The sequence below is a fragment of the Grampus griseus genome (genome assembly GCF_964374135.1).
Source record: "Grampus griseus genome assembly, chromosome: 4".
Classification (NCBI taxonomy): Eukaryota; Metazoa; Chordata; class Mammalia; order Artiodactyla; family Delphinidae; genus Grampus; species Grampus griseus.
In genome coordinates this window covers 24,163,826-24,181,013 of record NC_138997.1, presented here as the reverse complement: position 1 = coordinate 24,181,013, position 17,188 = coordinate 24,163,826, and the positions used below count along the sequence as shown (strand labels likewise).

Below are 17,188 nucleotides of genomic sequence, written 5' to 3'. Positions count from 1 at the left end.
ACACCATCTTAACAAACTGAAGGATAAAAACCATATGATCATCTCAATAGATGCAGAAAAAGCTTCTGACAGAATTCAACACCCATTTATGATAAAAACTCTCCAGAAAGTGGGCACAGAGGGAACCTACCTCAACATAATAAAAGCCATATATGACAAACCCACAGCAAACATCATTCTCTATGGCGAAAAACTGAAACCATTTCCACTAAGATCAGGAACAAGACAAGGGTGCCCACTCTCACCACTATTATTCAACATAACATAGTTTTGGATGTTTTAGCCACAGCAATCAGAGAAGAAAAAGAAATAAAAGGAATCCAAATTGGAAAAGAAGAAGTAAAACTGTCACTGTTTGCAGGTAACATGACACTATACATAGAAAATCTTAAAGATGCCACCAGAAAACTACTAGAGCTAATCAATGAATTTGGTAAAGCAGCAGGATACAAAATTAATGCACAGAAATCTCTTGCATTCCTGTACACTAACAATGAAAAATCAGAAAGAGAAATCAAGGAAAGACTCCCACTTACCATCGCAACAAAAAGAATACCTAGGAATAAACCTACCTAAGTAGGCAAAAGACCTGTACGCAGAAAAGTACAAGACACTGATGAAAGAAATCAAGATACAAAACAGATGGAGAGATATACCATGTTCTTGGATTGGAAGAATCAACATTGTGAAAATGACTACACTATCCAAAGCAATCTACAGATTCAATGCAATCCCCATCAAATTACCAATGGCATTTTCCACAGAACTAGAACAAAAAATTTCACAATTTGTATGGAAACACAAAAGACCCCGAGTAGCCAAAGCAATCAAGAAAGAAAAACGGAGCTGGAGGAATCAGGCTCCCTGACTTCAGACTATACTACAAAGCTACAGTAATCAAGACACTATGGTACTGGCACAAAAACAGAAATATAGATCAATGGTACAGGATAGAAAGCCCAGAGATAAACCCACGCACATATGGTCACCTTATCTTTGACAAAGGAGGCAAGAATATATGATGGAGAAAAGCAGCCTCTTCAATAAGCGGAGCTGGGAAAACTGGATAGCTGCATGTAAAAGAATGAAATTAGAACACTTCCTAACACCATACACAGAAAGAAACTCAAAACGGATTAAAGACGTAAATGTAAGGCCAGACACTATAAAACTCTTAGAGGAAAACATACGAAGAACACTCCATGACATAAATCACAGCAAGGTCCTTTTTGACCCACCTCCTAGAGAAATGGAAATAAAAACAAAAATAAACAAATGGGACCTAATGAAACTTAAAAGCTTTTGCACAGCAAAGGAAACCATAAACAAGACAAAAAGACAACTCTCAGAATGGAAGAAAATATTTGTAAACGAAGCAACTGACAAGGATTAATCTCCAAAATATACAAGCAGCTCATGTAGCTCAGTATCAGAAAAACAAACAACCCAATCCAACAATGGGCAGAAGACCTAAATAGACATTTCTCCAAAGACATACAGATTGTCAACAAACACATGAAAAGATGCTTAACATCACTAATTATTAGAGAAATGCAAATCAAAACCACAATGAGGAATCACCTCACACCAGTCAGAATGGCTATCATCAAAAAATCTACAAACAATAAATTCTGGAGAGTGTGTGGAGAAAAGGGAATCCTCTTGCACTGTTGGTGGGATTGTAAATTGATGCAGCCACTATAGAGAACAGTATAGAGGTTCCTTAAAAACCTAAAAATAGTACTACCATATGACCCAGCAATCCCACTACTGGGCATATACCCTGAGAAAACCATAATTCAAAAAGATTCATGTAAATATTCCTGCAATGAACACTGTGGTACAACTGCCAGGATATGGAAGCAATCTAAATGTCCATAGACAGATGAATGGATAAAGAAGATGTGGCACATATATATCATGGAATATTACTCAGCCATAAAAAGGAACAAAACTGAGTTATTTGTAATGAGGTGGATGGACCTAGAGTCTGTCATACAGTGAAGTAAGTCACAAAGAGAAAAACACATACCGTATGCTAATGCACATATATGGAATCTAAAAAAACGTTAATGATGAACCTAGTGGCAGGACAGGAATAAAGACACAGACGTAGAGAACGGACTTGAGGACATAGTGGGGGGAAAAGGAAGCTGGGACGAAGTGAGAGAGTAGCACTGACATATATACACTACCAAATGTAAAATGGATGGCCAGTGGGAAGCTGCTGCATAGCACAGGGAGATCAGTTCGATGCTTTGAGATGACCTAGAGGGGTGCGATAGGGAGGACGGGGTGGGGGGGAGGCTCAAGAGGGAGGGGATATATGTATACTTATAGCTGATTCAGTTTGTTGTACAACAAACTGTTGTACAACAGAAACTAACAGAACATTGTAAAGCAATTATACTCCAACAAAGATTAAAAAAAAAAGCCAGCCAACTTGAAATAAATAATTAAATAAAGTAAGTTTCTAAGTGTTGGAACTTAGTTTAGAAAATAGTTTTACCTGTTTGCAAGTGTGTTCTTAGATGGAACACCATCAAAAACAATGACTCGATCTGCTAGATAGGTGGCCATGATGAAGTCATGTTCCACAACAAAGGCTGTCTTCTTAGCATGGAGTATGAAACTAAAACACATGATTTTGAAAAGCTTTATATCATCATATTCAAACACTATATTAAGCACTTTTGTCTGCCACTACACACGATCACAGGCAATACTCTTTATGAGTGGGACATTACCGTTTGACAACTCGAGCAGCCATCAATCTTTGCTCAGAATCCAAATATGCAGATGGTTCGTCAATTAAATAGACATCAGCAGGTTTGCCCAAACAAAGAGCTAAAGCTACTCGCTGCAGTTCACCACCAGATAATGTTTGCACCTATTTGCAAAAGAAGTTCAGTAAACCATGTAGAGACATCCAAAGTTTAAAATAATAAAATGATAAAACAACAAAAATTATTTTAGAGTACCTCTTGATCGATGATGTTTTCAATTTGCAGAGGCTTCATTACATCAGTCACAAATTGTGGATGAGTGTAAGCATCTCTGATCTTTTCATGTAGTAGCTGGCGAACACTTCCCTTATTTAATGGAAAAATGGAATTATTTAATGGAAAAGTATAGTATTTAAATGGAAAAGTACTGAAATTTTATTTCAGTATAGAACTACTCTAATTTTGAATCTTGAGAAAGTTAAGCTACATAGCAAAAGTGTATCAATTTGCCACCAGCAGATATCGATAGTATTTTGATGCTTATCCATCAGCTATGACATGTTTTGAGACTTTAAAAATTAAAAACCCACCATGTCCAAGTTAAAAAAAAAAACCAAAATCTTAAAATTTGAAAGTAGTAAATGATAAATGTTTCAGGGAAGAAATCATTAGAGACTAGGAATACTTCTAAAGGTCAATATGGATATCAACTAATCTTAGGCAATCTGTGAGCTAACACAAAATGCACGATAATATGACAGGGATAAATTTAAGATGTCTTTTAACTTGTTATTTGAGAAGAGGGCTGAGTTTGAGAACTTAAAAGCTAAGCTTATAGAAAGTATCAATGATAAAATTTTCATTGTAAGCCATGCCGTCTCAAATATTCCCAACATGAGTGAGTAGTGAGCATAGATACTGTAGTTAATAAGTTCATTACAACACCTGCAGAAATCAAAGGAGGTTAATTTCATGTTTTAAGGCTCATCCATATTGTAACATGTATCAGTGTTTTATTTCTTTTTATGACAGAATAACAGTGGCTCTACCATTTTTCATTCCCACCAGCAACATATGAGGTTCTAATTTCTCTGCATCCTCAGCAATACTTGTTATTGTCTTTCTGCTTTAAGTCATTCTAATGGATGTTATGTGGTCTCTCAGTGTGGTTTTGATTTGCATTTCCCTAATGACTAACGATGCTGTGCATCTTTTCATGTGTTTATTGGCTATCTGTATATTTTCTCTGGAAAAATGTCTATTCAAATCCTTTGCCCATTTAAAAATTGAGCTGTAACAGTTCTCTATATATTCTGGATACGAGTATCTTATTAAATATATGATTTGCAAATAATTTCTCCAGTCCTGTGGGTAACTTTTCACTTTCTTGATGTCATTTGCAGCACCAAAACACATTAAGTTTTTGAAGATTTATTTTGGAAAAAGATGCCAAACAGACTTTAAAAGAGTTTCCTAGTAGTGGAAATGAATAAAGAACTGTAGTAGTCCTAAGATCTTCCTTAGCCACCTTATTACACCTGTACAGAAACTAATTTGGAGAAAATTTTTGATATAGTGTAAGATTAATGCTCTAGGTATATATACATATAAACTCTTCTTCAATAACAAAATAACAGAATAACTCACGGTTGATTTGGGACTGATTTTCTGTGGCTTATAACTGACATTTAAAACTGGTACTTCCCCTGCAAAGTAATACAAATAAATAAGACACTGAAAACGGCCCAGATCTTTAAAGTTTACTATGTGGAACAGAGTAAAAAGACTCAATATTACAACAGTACCTCCTTCATCAGGTTTAAGTCTCCCAGCAAGCATTCTGATAAACGTCGTTTTACCAGTACCTGGCAACAACACAACATAAAAGAAATTGACTTGAAAGATGCTTCACATTTACAGTAAATCACTGATGTACTACTGGGTTTTAACTGAGAAATTAGTTTTGAACAAATACACTGACACTACTGAATTCTGAAGGTTATATAGAAAAATACTTGAACTTTCATGATTCATCTCTCAAGTATCATTCTAAACTAATTAGGAGGAATATAGACTAGCGTTTATGACGGCCATTTTAACAAACAGTGGTCTATAAAGTCTTGGGTTAGTTCTTGAAAGACGTATTTAGCTAAAGTATCAATGCACACAATTTACTGTTAAGACAGGACAATAATTGTTATGGTTGATACCATCATCATAAAGGCCAGTTACATGAAATATTTAATTGCAACCAAGCTCAAAATTCCTGTTAACTAAAAACTGATACATTGCAACAATCTTCATAAAATTTTTTTCTTCTACAGTTTTGTAAGCTGTAAGTACACAATTCAAATCTTTTTCTAAAAATCATGAAAGCCATACCAGATATTTGGCACTCAAATTCATCTCATAACTATATTTATGACGATAATCTATTACTAAAAAGTGTTGGTAATACAACTATTTACAAAGTTAGATTAGCCTAAATTTAAATTAAGAAAGGTTCCAAGTGGAGGAATGCAAGAAAAACATTTTAGACTAGACTGCTTCAGAACTACCAATTTATCCTTTCCTTCCTAGTCAGTTTCTAAGATGAATAAGTGCTATTCATATCAATTTATACATAGAAAAACGAGCTTAGAAAAAATCTTATTCTCACTGAAGGTTATGAAAACAAAATAAGAAATATGAACTCGATTAAATGACAGATTAAATCATATGTTGTCACAAAATGTGAACTACACTGAGAAATGTAGGAATTCAATCCAGCTCCCAGACCTATAACTGAGTCAAAGTTTTTCATGGAGTAATTAACACTCAGTTACTGGATAAACAGAACAAACTTCCGAATATCACAAAATAAGGAAAACTTACCATTTTCACCCAACATCACCATGATTTCAGAATCTGTAAACTCTCCAGCTACAATTGCTAGCTCAAACTCTCCCATCTTTTTCTTCATTCCAGGATATTTATACATACACATCTTTTTAACTTCTTCTTCATTTGCTGTCTCAGCTACTTTAAAAACAAGTGATGCATCTCTGAATCTCAAGTTTTCTGTTGGAACGTAGCCATCCAAAAAAATGTTTATGCCTGTTGGAAAGTCATTGAAATAAATTAGTAAAGATCACTTAAAGACTAAACTTTTTCCACAAAAATAAATGATCATGTAAAAGCCAAAACCCTAGGCTCTCTTGTGAGCAATCTATGCATAGATTTAAATTTCTGTGGATTTATAGCATGCAGTGTGACAACAGTGTTTCATGTACCTAATGCCAAGTTTAATTCATGTATGCCTATATACACAAAGCATAACTTTTCATTATTACGTGATTTTTATAAGATTTTTTCCATCAGATTTTATGTGAAAGCCTATGATGCCATTTCTTCTGTATTTTAAAATAAAAAATTGTAATTTTTCTCTACAAAATGATAAGTAGGTAAAATGGAATATTTTCAGATTGACATAAAATAAATTAAAATAGTTTGAGCAATAATTTTTTAAAGATGATTTAAGTTACGAATATTCATTTTCACGGGAGACATAACCATACGTTCAAGTTATGATTTACTGCATTTGTTTTCAGATTAACTTCCCAGGTTTGAAAGAAATTTATAATAACAAACTATTTCATTAACCTTTTTTTTGGCTTCACTGTACAAAAACACCATTATCTAAACAGATTTTAATAACTGAAAGTAAACTAACATACTGTACATGAAAATTCCTCCATGCTGCAGCTGTTAAGAACCACAATGGCAGGTGCACAGAAATGGAAAAGTGGATTATTTGGGAAACAGTGAAAAGATCTGTTTTTAAAGTGTTTACTATTTATAAGAGAAGGACAGTAGGTGAAGTTCCAGAAGGTCTTGAAAGAAAGTCTAAGGATATTATTCATGTCATCTGCAATTAAGAACCACATCTAGGCCTTTTCAGCCTAGAACGCAGGTGTTCAACAAATATTTATTGACAGAATAAATAGATGTTTATTCTGCCCAAATTAGCATTTTTATATCTTAAACTATTTAAAAATTACAAATGTGGGGTTAAAAAGATTAAAACCAAAAATTAAATAAAAATATAAACTTGAAGGAAACTTAGTGGCCATTTAGTCCAAGTGCCTAATTCACCAGGTAAGAAAATGAAAGCTCAGAGAAGTGACTGTGGAAAAAACACTAACAAGTCAGCTTTATACATTAATACTGCAATGTCTCTCTTGCCAATTTAAAAATGAGTTCAAGCAAAAATTCCTTTACAGTTCATAAAGAGCTTTTACATATAATGTGTTAATTTCAGTATATTAAAGGAAAGCAGAAAGATTAAGTGCAGTTTGTTACTTGAATTGTTTTAACAGATAGGGTACATTAAAAACCTCACCAGGAACTACTTCTTGGCATAGGCTTTAGACATGGCATCTATAAATGGAATTATGAAAAGTGATTGCCAGGTACCCATGTCATTATCATCAATGTGATTCTAGAACTACTTTAGGCAGAGTAGGCATTCAATAAATACTTGCTAACTGAGGAGAATAAAACATTAATTGCTTCTGATATCATCTCTTAAGACTACTGGAAAGAAAACTGGGAAATCTCACAAATTTTCCCTTAAAATACCTACCTATCTCAAATGTATAGATAGGGACGTGAGAGCAATTCCTTCCCCACATCTTAAACTATTTATACACTTTTTATAAATTAAAAGATACCACTGCCTTTTTATGCAGAGTATGATGCAATATAATTTCTTTCTCCAAAAGTTTCTTAGATAACTCAAAAGCAATCTCTTTGAAGAGACAGCTTTAAAAAAAAAAAAAAAGAGCCTGTTCAACCTAGGGAGCTATAAGGCTACATGAATACTTATTCTTGTAGAATATGGTATTTTTTCAAGATATGGACTAAGTAGTCCTTTTAGGTGTTCTAGATTGCCAGCTTAAGGCATAGCTGGAGAGAAGAAATGTAAAAAAGTAAAAATAGGAATGAGGAAGCAATTAAGAAAGAAATTAAAAGGAAGAAGGTGTATGAGGTAGAGAGTGCACTGATTCTGTTTCAAGGGCCACTTAGTGGTAGGCTAGTTTTTACTTTTGCCTAACTTGCTTAGGGAAGAGACATGGAAAACAGACCAGAGAGTCCCTCTTTCCTGAAAGTAGAAGGAATAAGTGAAAATACACTTACTAAGCTATTTTATTAGAATTTTAGTCACTTACTAGACTATAATATACTTAACTATCTTATTAGACTTTTGTATAGTCTTAGTTTCACAAACTTAGGATACAGATAAATTTGAGACATGAAAACAAGATGAGCACTAAATCAATTTTAAGAGTTTTCCTACTGGTATTGGCCCGTCAAAGATAAAGCTGAACATGACAAGTAGTACAGTGATGCTGCAGAGGCCAAAATATAAAAGAAACTTTTAATGTAGCAAATAAATAGTGAAAGTGATAGAGCATTTTTACCCACAACAAAAACTTCTACAAAAAGACATAGGTTATGTTTAACAACTGATGTATATAACCTTATATATGTATATTCTATTGTGAGATTAAATTCCTTAAGGCCAGAGTTTTGGATAAGTAATATGACAGCAACACTTAACTACTTAGCATCAACAGCAATACATTTTCTAAGCATTAGAGTGAAAGAGAATACAGCATTGTGAAAAGTTTTTCAAGTTACCTTCTCTTACACTAAAAGGCATAGTGACAACACCATAAGCACTTGGTACGCCATATAAACAGCAGATGAAGTCAGAGAGATAGTCTAATACACTTAGATCATGCTCCACCACAATGATATATCTGAAAGTCAATATAGATTTTTATTTTAAAATGTAATATAATATATATAATTAAAATATTTAATTATAATGAAAACTTTTACATAGTTTTTTTTAAAACTACAGTGTAAATTTCAGGAAGACATATATTTTAAAAAAATTAACCATAAAGACCATATTAAGCTTAAGTTATAAAACATTTTCTTTAAGACTCATTATCAACGTTCATATTTCAAATTGTTTTCTTAAACTAAAAGAGTTAACATGAAATAGTGTATGAATAAATGAAATAAATGTTTTGTTAATAAAATAAACTTTAAAATAAACTTTACAAAGCAGAAACAATTATAATAGATTTAAATCAGACCTATTCTAAACTGTTTATTATGCTCTTCAATTTATGCATTAAACCCTTCTACTTGTCCTGTCTCATGCTAGCTGTAGTAAGGAATGCACAGAGAATACAACAGAATCCTCAACCTGAGAATTTTCACTTCAGCTGTGGAGACAAGGAATAGATATGAAACAATACCAAAAAACACTACGTTAGCAAAATGTTTTTACAGGTAATAAAAATCTAGTGACGGTAAGAAAGAAAATAGGTTAGTGTGTGTATTGGAGCACTTTATAAATGGGATGGGCTATGACATGACTTTTCAAGTGGTAAGAAAAATGTATTGCTAGTATAGAAACTATTAGGCAAATAATAATCATAAAGCTTTTACGCATCTTATTCCTATTCAACTTAGCTCAAGATGTTCAAAAAGCAATGTCCTACAGACACCTAAAATTCTTTTTTTTTTAAACATCTTTATTGGAGTATAATTGCTTTACAATGGTGTGTTAGTTTCTGCTTTATATAAAATTCTAATTTATCAGCTTCCTGTACAAATAAAAACTAACCAGCCATATTTTTATTGATGGAATCACTACTCCCATAAAAAAAAGACTCAATTTTATTTGCAATCATATATTGTTTAAATGGTGAAGCATGTCTAATTCATTCTTTTCTTTCTCTATCTAGATTCTAATTCAGGCTGTCATTTCTATCAATATTGTTATAGGCTTTTAACAAACCTCATTTTCTTCAGGTCCCCAGATGTGGCTCTCAGTTCCAAATGAAACACATAACATCTTCAGACTTTAAGACCTTCCAAAACTTTAGCTACTATAGATCTTCCTCAATTTATAAGGTTACACCTGATAAACCCATCGTAATTTGAAAATGCATTTAATACGCCTAATCTAACAAACATCATACTTAGCCTAGCCTACCTGAAATGTGCTCAGAACACTTATATTAGCCTACAGTTGGGCAAAATCATGTAACATAAAGCCTATTTTATAATAAAGTGTTGAGTATCTCACGTAATGTATTGAATACTGTACTGAAAGTGAAAAACAGAATGGTTGTAAGGGTACCAGCTGTTTACCCTCGTGCTCATGTGGCTGACTTGAAGCTGTGGCTTGCTGTCATTGCCCAGCATCAGAAGATAATATCGTACTGCCTATCGCCAGACCGGGAAAATATCAAAATTCAAAATTTGAAGTACAGTTTCTACTGAATGTGTATTGCTTTCACAATATTGTAAAGTCGAATAATTGGTCAACTGAACCACAGCATCTGTATTTCTTTTATTTCATTTATATATAGGACACACTGAAAAATGGCTCTTTGCTGTTTCCTGAATAATCTACCCTTCTATCCCTGTGTGTCTAAGGGTGGTCTATCATTTCAATGGTCTAAAATCCTGCCTAAAATCCTCACCTGCTGAAATTCTACATAACCCTTTCATGGTTCACCTCCAATTCTACCTCTAGAGTAGGAACACCCTTCTTAATATGCAAATAAACTTTTGCCCACTGTTGAATGTGGTGAGCATCAATAAAAATGGCAAATCACCCAAGTGGGCCAATATTTATCCTGCCTTGGTATCTTTATTGGCAATGTTCCATTATCTGGAATAATTCTCTGCTTTTTTACCATTAAAATCTTCAAGGCCAAGTATAAGGCAGCATAGTTATTATCTAGTGGCTTTTAATGTGCTTTGAAAAGAAGAAAAAAATAAGTCACACCTCCTGCCTTCCCTACTTTCAAATGGAGCTTATGCAGAAGTCCAAAATGTTAAAAAAGATTTAGGAGAGCCACTCTAATTTTCTGAGGGTTTGGGAAGAAACAATAATCTGCAACATGAGAAATGTATGCTATGAAAATTTACACCCTACACTTAATTTTGGGTTATCTGTTGGTTTTTAATCTTCCTCTCGCATTACTGTTCCCCTCTCTAATCCATCCTCTATTTCTTGTTATTTATCGGAGGATATGATCTTCAAAATCTTTTTACAGCATTAAAGACTGAATGTATGCCTTGATATGTTGTAGAATTTCAGGATGCAGATATACTTCCTGTAACTTTTTATTATCAGTCTATCACTACAAAGAAATTATTTTGACCCTATACCTATAAAAATGAGACCCAGCACATCTGAGAAAATCTAACAATCATTTTCTTCACTTTGTCAATCTAACCTGTTTTGGCATGTTATCCCTTTTACAACTATGGTTACTGCCCTCTCATAATATACAATGTAGTGATTTGGCTGAATATTGAAATACATGTCACCTGGTTGTAAATTATCATCCTTTTAGCTTTTTCATTATGGTTAAAGCATTATATAGTATTAAAAAAATTATGTGTAAATGTAGACAATATCTATGATATTCATTTCAGTAAAACAAAGGAATATAAAAATGTTTTATAAAAAGGTATTAGGATTGAGAACTACTGACTTGACTGCTTATGTTTCTTTAATTTACCTTATCCTGAAGTCCCTGAATATTGGGACATTTTATACTCTTACTTCTCCCAAAGAGGCTATCATAATGCCCTGGTCTAAGAATGAAGTGAAAATTATGGCTACGCTTTGGCTCAACTAAGACTGTCTCTTTACCACTGATATTCCAAGTTTTACTTCAAGGTATGTACATGGATCATTTGCTCCTTGAATCTATGGAGTCAAGTTTCCCAATTCTGGAAAATACCCAGCCATGACCTTTTCATAGCTTTATTTTTCAGACTCCTATTAAGACATATGTAAATCATCTTCTCATTCTATTCTCTCTTATCCCATTCTCCATGTCTCTGAACCTCCCTTCTGTATTTCAATCTTATTCTCTCTCTGCTGTATCCTGGTAGCTTGCTCAGACCAACTTTTCAAGTTTCTCACACTCTTTTCTGTTGTACCTAACCTGTCTAATCTGTCCAGTGAGTTTTCAGTGTCATGACTATACTTTTAATTTCTAGATTTGTTTGGGTTTTTTAAACATTTACCTGTTGCTTTTTTGTAGTATCATATTCTTAGTTTTAAATCTTCATGTTTTAAATTATTTTAAATATTATTTTACAGTCTCTTTGAGAATGTCACTCGAAGTTCCTGAAAGTCTAAATCCTGCTGTTTGTTTTGTCTACTGACTCATTTGTAGACAGTTTCCTCCTATCATTTATAACCCTGGGCTTAAAGCTCTTGAGTCTTTACCTGTAGAAATCCTGTGTGACCAGGGTTGAGGGCATATGCTTCCAGAGTGGTTTTATATTTGCTTCATCTAGGTACCACAGAACTAAAGATTCTAGGGCCCTCTTGTTATGTTACTTTCTTAACATGGATGGTTCTTAGACTCCCCTGATCACATAAATTTCAATTCCATATCCATGTGAGCTGCCAGTCCCTAAAGAGATCTGAAGGGGAGCCAGCCCTCCATTTCCAAGGATCTCAGTGAGTGACAGGTATATGTTTCCTTGACATCCTCCTGTGTTTGCTCTTTTGCTGAGAAAGCAGTCGTTTGAGAGTCCCGGCATTTTGTGTGATAATTCAATACAAGGCCTTGCTTCTTGCCCACAAGTGGCTGTTAAAGCTCAAGACTTACTACAGAGACAAGCAACGTCCCCTCAAGAAAGCCATCCTTGTTTTTCCCCTGTAATTTACAGTTTTCTCTTTGGTTTTTTGATCCCTAGGGATTTCTCTTGCTCTGTGGTAAGATGAGCTATGAATTAAATCAGCTACTAAAGAGAGGAACAGAAAAAAGCCCTGGGTTCTTGCCATATCATAAATTGGAAACCTAGAAATAACTAGCTTTTCTGACCTTAAAACATCTTCATCTGCAAAATGGGAATACCACCTAAAGATTCTTACTTATAAGATTACTAAGGCGCAAATGAGATAATGGATATAAAAATTCTGCAAACTACAAAAGCACCCTACAAATACAGGACGTTGTGATTACTTAACAGAAGTTTTTAAGACCTCCCTTGTGCTCAGTAAGACCTGGGAAACCGGAATTACTCTGTTCTAAAATTGTGTGTATGAGTGACATACCCATTTGAGGATCTGGTAAAAGTTAAGGATCTGCTTCCCAGAAATCCATACATATATGCCAAAATTTGCATATCACTACAGAGTATTCTTAGGCTCCCTGGAAACAGGTATGGTAGTAAATGGATCTTGCATTAAGAATCTCTTTTCTAGATAGAGGAAGGTAAGTTCAAGGGATAGCTCCAAAAACCAAGATGGAAAACACGCACATATATGTGACATTGATGGTCCCAGTGTTTAAACTTTAGAAATCTGTGAAAGTCCTCAAACAAAACAGCACAGGCATATACCAAATCTGTACTTACCTATCTGGATTTATTAGAGATCGTATAGTAATAGCAGCCTTTAAACGCTGCTTGACATCTAGGTAACTAGAAGGTTCATCAAACATGAAACTATGAAAAAAAAAGCAAACATAATAATTTGAAAGGCAAGTATGATAAAATTCTATCTTGCACGTTATTTTAAAGCACTGAGATATAGTTTCTGATTTAACAACAACAAAAATCCCCTTATAATACTGAGGAGCCCACCCCATAACGGTAAAAATTTTTGTATTCTGTTCAGAAGTAGAAGGAAGAAAATAAATTACGAAAGGCAGGACTGCATATCAAGTCTGGGGAGAGACTCCTAGATTAGGCTAACTTACAAACTGTTATCTCCTCATGAAAAATATTCTGATATATTCCGAAGTAATTCAGAGGGCTCTCTTAATTGGCTAAAGTCAGTTGCACTAAAGCAAACAGAGTCTTTGGAAAGGAAGGCTCTGCCCAGAATTACAGAATACTTTATGGAGAAAAACTAGCCTGCATTGGATGCCAGAGTAGAAGTATGGAAAAAGACGAGAGCAAAAACTATCTGGGAGAAGAGAGGCATTAAAAGGTAGAAAGGAAACTCGCCTTTTCCACTTCCTTCTTCTCTCTCACATGGCAAGCCACCCTGATTTAGGATAACCTGAAAAACCTGATTTTCCACTTAAGCTACGGAAAACCTTGCCGGCCTGGTAGGAGAGCTTCATCTTAAAAAAATGTCCTTCTTATGTATAAAGAGAGTTTACAAAATAAACAGCTGACTTCAGATTAAAGAGCTCCAGAACCCATAAGTTGTAAGGTACTTACCTAAATGAATTTTTTACCCCTGATGGAATAACAGGGAAATGGGCAATGGATGCACAATTGCTTCAACATCTGACCTCAAAGTTAAAACATTAGATATTCTTCCTATTAATTTCTCTCAAACCACTGCTCTATTAGCAGCATTATAAACAAAAACTCTAAAGTAGGGATAAGATTTACAAAAAGTATAAAGTAACCTACATATCAGCTTTCTGTATACAAACGACAGCACAGGCAAATCTCTGCAACTCTCCTCCTGAAAGATCTTCAACATTGCGTTCTTTTAGATGGGTTAAATCTACAAAGAACATAGAGGCACTGTGTTCAATGTTATTTTATTTTACCTCTTCAAGGTAAAATGTATATTGCAAGTCATTCTCTGTTTGAATGTTTCTGTTGAAAATACGACAACTACTAGAGATTTTTTCCATTTCAGTAATCCATATAAAGATACCTATCTTTATGAGTTAAGTTCAGGGCCTATTAAAACACATACACAAAATAAACACTTACCGAGCTGCTGACATACAATTGCTTGTGTCTTTGTTTCATCTTTTCGGTCCAAAATACACCCCACTGTCCCCTGCCATAATATATCAGAAATAGTATTATTTTCCTTCAATACTAAAATTCCCTCACTATTAAAAAGAGTCACAAAATAAAACAAGTTTACTTTATCTTTTATATGTCCACCAATATCTGTAATACCCACTAAATTTCTCCTAAAAAGCAACTGACCTTTGCAGCCTTGGGAATCTGGTCTACATACTGAGGTTTGATAATGGCTTTTAGGTCATCTTCAAGAATCTTGGTAAAGTAATTCTGCAATTCAGATCCACGGAAGTAAGTCAAAATTTCTTGCCAATCAGGTGGGTCCTAGAAATATATGTATAATTACCTGAATTTAATAATACAGTTGCAAAGAGGATGAATGTTATACAAAATAGAACACATATCCAAACAGAATACCTCTGCTTCTAAGATAATATTACAGGTGGATTTAATTTCAAATCAAGAAAACACCAACTCATAACAGTTTATGAAAGCTCAGAATTATCAATTAAGCAGCATTAACAGATTTTACCTAAAAAGGAGTTTCATTTATAGTTTCTCAGCATTAATTCCACAAATAATCTTGAAAATAAGAACATTAAAAAATAAAATCACACATACTCTCTCCTTCATAGCCTCATAAAACTGAACCAAGATATTCATTTTTATAAGGTGGTAATACATACATCATATTTTCCAAGGTTTGGCTTTTGCTTTCCTGCTAAAATTTTTAAAGCAGTTGACTTTCCAATACCATTAGTTCCAACTAATCCCAAAACTTCACCTGGACGAGGAATGGGCAACCTGTCATAAGTGTACAAAAATAATAAGACAACTCAGACTTATGTAGAAAAAGTGACGTAATACCAGAATGATGTATTTTAATGCGCTTGCACTCCACACACATTCATTAATAAGACAAAAGAGATATATGCCAGATATTACTGGCTATTAGGAAAAAACAGCAGCCAAGATTAACTTAAACTGTTGTTAGGAATGCATCCATGACTAACATTACTCCAAATTTTATTTATTCAACTTTCACTCAAAGTCTATTCTAAAGTAACAATTTTTCTTTCCAGATAAGGCTCAGTTTTAATGTATAATAAAATGGTTTGGTAGAAAATTGCACAGCAGGTGCAACCTCACACTGTCTTTCTTTATTTTGGCCTGCCATTTACTTACAAGGAGAGAAGTGCCACATCAACCAGAAGTATTCCACTCATTCTCCCTGCTGCAGTAGGCCCCTTAAAGCTGGCAGGTTGAGAAATACCCTTTTATTAGTTAAATCTAGACTCCTAGATTCAAAATATTAGTGTTCAGCAGATTAAAAACCTCAAAGAATGCGTCATTAACAATATATGTCGAAGTCCAGAGTAATATTCTCTGTAGATTACAAGATTAATAGATAAATAAAATCAAGATGAGTTCCCTTAAAAGTATTCTGGGGATAAGGATATTATTAACAACAGTGATTCTCACCCCCAACTGTGTATTAGAATCACTGGGAGCCTTTTCAACTTACTAAGTCCAGACTGTACATCCAGAGATAAGATGTAATTCAACTGGGCTGAAATTACCTGGGCATTAGTAGTTTTAAAAAGACCCTCAGGTAATTTTAATGTTAGCTAGAATGAACCACTGACATATACAGTATGATTCTGCATGATGTTATAATACTGTATTTTGCTTTAGTGGATGTAAAAGTTAATACCACTTTTTTTCCATTTTTGTTATTTCTCTGAAAATTCCAAATGGATTTACTCTTGACTGAAATAAAGAAGAATGTTGACTTGGAAATATACCTGTGAAGCTTGAAGGCGTTGGCACAGTATCGATGTGTTGTTTCTTTTTCCAAGTTGCTTGGTAAATTGACAATTGATAAGGCACCAAAGGGGCACTTCTGTTATTTAAAGAATTAGTTTTCTGTTAATTCTTAGAAATATAGGCATGACTAAAATGAACAGATGAAGAAATTTTTATAATTTATCTTCCAAAAGTGGGAGTTTCACATAGACGTAAAGTATTGTTTCATTTCCTATCCTTTGCTTAAGAAAGTTAAGTTCCTTGAAGGCAAGAATCATATCTAATAATTCTGCATTCCCCCTAGTGACTGGTATAATCCTGGACATTTAATGTGTTTAATACTTACTGCAAAACCTTAGAGAACTGGAGGCTTTTGTATGAGAAGGTTAAGAGCAAGATAAAACACGGTTATTAAGCATACAGTTCCATATTCAGTCAATGAGAAACGCCTTCCCCTTATCTTCTTTTCCCTGTCTCTGTATGCTTCCATTTCTACCTTGTAAAGTCCTTTAAGGTCATGGATTGTACCTTTCTTGGTCTACTTATGTCCCAACAACAGCTAGCATAGTATTTGCACAGAGCAAGGACTAACGTCTTTCCATTGTGATTTGTAACCATCCCATATGAAAAAGATACTTCATATTCCAATTGAGAAAATTCACATAAAAAACCTCATAGAAAAACTTATTCAAACAATAAGTGACAATCAATCAGATAAATGCCCAAGGAACAAGAATGGCAAGAACTGGAAGGTGATTTAAGAGTGGTAACGTGGCTAGAAAAATTTCTCAGCAGTACAGATGACTATAAAGGTACAACCAAAGAGTATAACCTCA

At 34.0% G+C, this 17,188-nt stretch overlaps 1 protein-coding gene across 2 annotated transcripts in view; it reads right to left on the bottom strand.

The window, feature by feature from the left end:
- The window catches only part of ABCE1 (ATP binding cassette subfamily E member 1), a 35,360-nt gene that overhangs the window by 9,531 nt on the left and 8,641 nt on the right, over nucleotides 1-17,188 (bottom strand). For both annotated transcript variants that reach the window (XM_082653449.1, XM_082653450.1), the window contains 13 exons: nucleotides 16,352-16,449; nucleotides 15,233-15,350; nucleotides 14,733-14,870; nucleotides 14,508-14,577; nucleotides 14,196-14,292; nucleotides 13,185-13,274; nucleotides 8,409-8,530; nucleotides 5,601-5,822; nucleotides 4,532-4,591; nucleotides 4,374-4,432; nucleotides 2,982-3,092; nucleotides 2,748-2,890; nucleotides 2,510-2,632 (listed from right to left, as the gene is read on the bottom strand). In XM_082653449.1, the coding sequence (XP_082509575.1) occupies nucleotides 2,510-2,632; nucleotides 2,748-2,890; nucleotides 2,982-3,092; nucleotides 4,374-4,432; nucleotides 4,532-4,591; nucleotides 5,601-5,822; nucleotides 8,409-8,530; nucleotides 13,185-13,274; nucleotides 14,196-14,292; nucleotides 14,508-14,577; nucleotides 14,733-14,870; nucleotides 15,233-15,350; nucleotides 16,352-16,449 (1,451 nt within the window). The remainder of the gene's footprint in view (nucleotides 1-2,509; nucleotides 2,633-2,747; nucleotides 2,891-2,981; nucleotides 3,093-4,373; nucleotides 4,433-4,531; nucleotides 4,592-5,600; nucleotides 5,823-8,408; nucleotides 8,531-13,184; nucleotides 13,275-14,195; nucleotides 14,293-14,507; nucleotides 14,578-14,732; nucleotides 14,871-15,232; nucleotides 15,351-16,351; nucleotides 16,450-17,188) is intronic.